This window comes from Cupressus sempervirens, chromosome 9 (genome assembly GCF_028749045.1).
Source record: "Cupressus sempervirens isolate cs-2001-9-10 chromosome 9, ASM2874904v1, whole genome shotgun sequence".
Lineage (NCBI taxonomy): Eukaryota > Viridiplantae > Streptophyta > Pinopsida > Cupressales > Cupressaceae > Cupressus > Cupressus sempervirens.
In genome coordinates this window covers 36,539,674-36,543,572 of record NC_143126.1, presented here as the reverse complement: position 1 = coordinate 36,543,572, position 3,899 = coordinate 36,539,674, and the positions used below count along the sequence as shown (strand labels likewise).

The 3,899-nt window shown below is 35.4% G+C and overlaps 1 protein-coding gene across 1 annotated transcript; it reads right to left on the bottom strand.

Annotated features, from left to right (window-relative positions):
- Nucleotides 1-2,347: 2,347 nt before the first annotated feature.
- LOC149537486 (LOB domain-containing protein 1-like) lies at nucleotides 2,348-3,310 on the bottom strand. Its single transcript, XM_089801014.1, has 2 exons — nucleotides 3,103-3,310; nucleotides 2,348-2,792 (listed from the first exon to the last, which is right to left on the bottom strand). The coding sequence occupies exons 1-2, from the start codon at nucleotides 3,253-3,255 to the stop codon at nucleotides 2,532-2,534; spliced, it is 414 nt and encodes a 137-aa protein (XP_089657140.1). The 5' UTR covers nucleotides 3,256-3,310; the 3' UTR covers nucleotides 2,348-2,531.
- Between the last annotated feature and the right edge of the window lie 589 nt (nucleotides 3,311-3,899).

Below are 3,899 nucleotides of genomic sequence, written 5' to 3'. Positions count from 1 at the left end.
ACAATGCATTCATTCCTAATTTGATTTTGAGATATTTTCTCCATATTTTTAACCCTTTTGAGTGTTGGTAAGGTTAGGGGTGTGCAATTTCATTGTTCTTGTGCCTTATTGCTTGAGTCACAAAATGGGTGGGGTTCTAAATCAAATTGAGCCTGATAACTGGCAACAATTAAAGACAAATCCCAAGGTCTAGCAAATTATGGAAAAGGGGCAAATGGTGGTGTATGTTGAATTGATGAAGGGTTAAAACCCTAACCTTTCTCAGCAAATTATGATTCTTGGGAAGAAGGGAAGGTTGCTGTAGGAAATATGAAGTTTATGTGACTCTAAACCATCATTGGGTTATGGGTTTGAGTATAAAGGACCAGAAAATCCCCCACAACACTAAAATGTCCTTCAAAGAGGCTTTCAAACTGTTTTTTAACAAAGAGTATCTGACTGGTATATGGAAAATTGTGATGATGATCATCATTAAGGTTGTGACTTATGAAGGTAGGACAAACATTTTCACTCTCATCATTTTCTTTCAGACGTGGAATTCTATTTTGAATTTTGAATTTTCTCTTCGCTTTCCATATGTACTGAAAATTCTAAGGTCAAGAGTAGTCTTCCCTCCATCAGGATTTGTTGTTTAGGCTTTCTAAATTCCACACAGACTTCATTCTGCAAAATGCCCTATAGAATTGTACAACCTTGAATTTCCCCCCACTATTAAACAATTGCAGAACACCCAAAATAAACCTAGAGACTCCCATATTTTGAATACAAGAATTTAACTGCACGAAATCTGGCTGGACTCTGGATCCTATTCCTAATTCGCCCAGTATTCCTTTCTTTCGCCTCTTCTAAACTCGACATTGGTTGCCTCTGGACCTTAAAATGCCTTGTTCATTCGCTCCTTCCCTTCTTCCTAGAATGGAGGATGGCCGTGTTGATTAAGAGGCTCTGACCGTAGACTCGATAGACTCGATGAGGTTACAACAAGCTTAACGCGATCACTAGGTGCCTTTGTTTCAAGAAAATATAATCCTCAAGAAAATTAATAAATTACAAGCTTCGGTGGAGTTGAAAAGAAAAGAAGAGGACTCGCCTAGACTAGTAGATGGGATGATGTACTGTGGGAGTTTCTAGAAGACCGTGTCTCAAGATTCGTTGTATGGTTCCTATCAACAAGGAAAAATTTGAGATTATTAATGCGCTAGGGTCATTAGGAGAAGCTGGGGAACAACTCAAGGAATTGATGACTCAACAAAACTCTGCAAAGAAAAGGATGGATGCCGCTATAGAGGGATTAAGGGGGAGATAAAGTGTTGAAAATTAGATATCACAAAGAGAAATCAGAATATGAGTAGAACAGAAGAAATAGAACTGATTTTATTAATGATTGAGATACATCTGTTGCAGTTTTACCTTTAATTTATAGACTCCCAGCAAATCTATACTATAAAAGGAATGTTCTGGATTGAAGGTACGTGGACGACTATAATGATGTATGACCGAGTCCAGAGGAAGACGTTTCTATCCGTTACCAATATTGAAGGAAATATGTGATACGATCTGTAGTTCAGTTATAACGGCACAGTGCCGTGGAAGAGGGAGTATTAATTTCTAACGTAAAGAAGGGAAGCTTTAAAAAAAAGAGGAGGGAGGAAGTTCTGAGAAAGGAAGATGTTATGCAGAAAAGCACTAAATAAGTTTCTGGGGCAGGGGATGCTACTCCTTCCTGCCCTAAACACTACTTTCTGGAACAGGCACCTCCGTGGGTGGTGGGTTGTTGCTAATGGTTTTGTGGTCAGAAGCTTTGGTTGGGTTCGTGGTGTCTGGTGCTGGTTTCAATTTTCTGGTTCGTTGGTTCATGGTGGCTTCGTTGGTTGTTAGTCCGTGGCTGGTTTCACTAGCAGCTGTTTTCTTTGTTTCAGTTTATAACATTTTTTTTCCTTCATTTTTACGGTATCACGGCGTGTGAATCTTGTTATGCCATCTTTGAACTAATCTTATTTTAATATTAAGAGTTCAGGCTTTATCCAACTTTGCTTGATCGGAACAAAAATCATTTTTATTTTCTTATGATCTCCACAATTTTATAAAATATTATAAAATCTAATTTAAAATATTGATTCAATATTATTGATACAAGAATTCAAAAACAATAAGAAAAAGTCTATTTAAAAGATTGTTTGATCAATCTGTTTTTCACCCACTCTTTCACAGCGTGTGCTGCACAAATGGATGGTTTAGCTGTGCCCGTCATGATTCCCATCACTCAACTAGGATCTCTATTTTTTTAAATGAAGACCACCTAATTTGAAAAGGAATAGAAGGAAAATATTTTAAATAAAAAATAAAGTCCAGAAATTTATACTGTGACCATCACATATAAAAATATCAATAAAAATAGTTTACTGTAAAGTTTATTTAATACAGGCATTCATTAAGATAAGCAGCATGTGAAACGTGAGCTTGAGATTATTGACAATTGAGGATTGCTATGACATCATTAATCCTAATTTCAATTTTCCCCACTGGTGAAGTCACACTTCCCATAGCGGTTCACATAAGAGCATGGAATCAACCTCCTCACAAATTGTGGGAATGGAAACAACATTCTCATGAGCAAAACGCATATCGAGGAGCTCTGCTTGCGTGTATGCCAGCTGGGATTCCAGGTCAGCAATCCGCTTCTGTAATTGGTGGATTTCTCTAGTACACCCATTAACAGGATCCTCCATTCGAGCTCTTGCTTCATGCACCAAACTCTTCACTACATCTGCTCTTTGCTCCGCTTTAACATCCTAATGCAAATACCACATCAAAACCATCAATTTCATTTGAACTGCTCTCTCAATTACTATGCAGATTAATTAGAAGGAAGTTTCCTCTAAGATAGGTGACTCAAACAAATTAAACCTAACATATAATTAACAAAAACGGACCACAAATTTAAGTCTATTAGTTCAGCCTATAATGAAGGAAACTGAATAGAACAATGTGGAAGGATTGCTCGAATTTCCAAAACATTAGAAAACATTTGATGACCTATTAAAAACTATTATTTTTCACATCATGAACCTAAATCGTAGAATTTTGGCAGGGCTACGTTACTTTGAGCATTTTAACAACATTATTGAATCCGTACACTCTCTGAACGGTCGCAAACGTTTGAAGGTCTTCTGGAGGAAAATGAGGAGCGAGCAGACATTCATTTGAGCATTTCTTGCGTTGTGATCGACAAGCTGCGCACGCCGAAGGGGCCATCTTCCCTTTTCCAGTGCCCCAATGGTTGTCTTCCAAATATTTTATAGAGCACCCAACAACGTGATTTTATTTTATTTATTTATTTTGCTTAAGAAGTCATTCTGGTGCTATGAATGTTTTATTGGTTATAATTTGTTTTTGTGAAGGAGTCTTTGTCATTAAAATTGAACCGGTCTTTTAGTATCATGCTCATGTAATTCTGATATCACAAGGGATGACTAGATTTAGTCCATCACATCTCAGTCTAAGTTTTTAAATTGAACAAATATAACTTAAAGACTCCTGATCTATTATGAAAAAATCTTCCATAAGAAAACAGAGCAATTGTTTTGGGTCATTGGTTACATCAAACTGATCGTGGTATAATTCAATATTTGTTTGTTTGTAACATTTTTGACAAAATAAAAGTTAGATTCTTCTTTTTCGGTGTCCATTTTTCTGATATAGAAGTTTGCCATGTATATAATTATACACAAACTTAATTAGAAAATAATATATTATATCTTTAATTGATATATTTATTTTATTATAGAATATTTTCATGATATTGATTGTAGAAAATAATATATGATATGTTTAATTGATATATTTATTTTATTATGAATATTTTCATGATATTGATTGTAGAATTGTTTTATTACTAT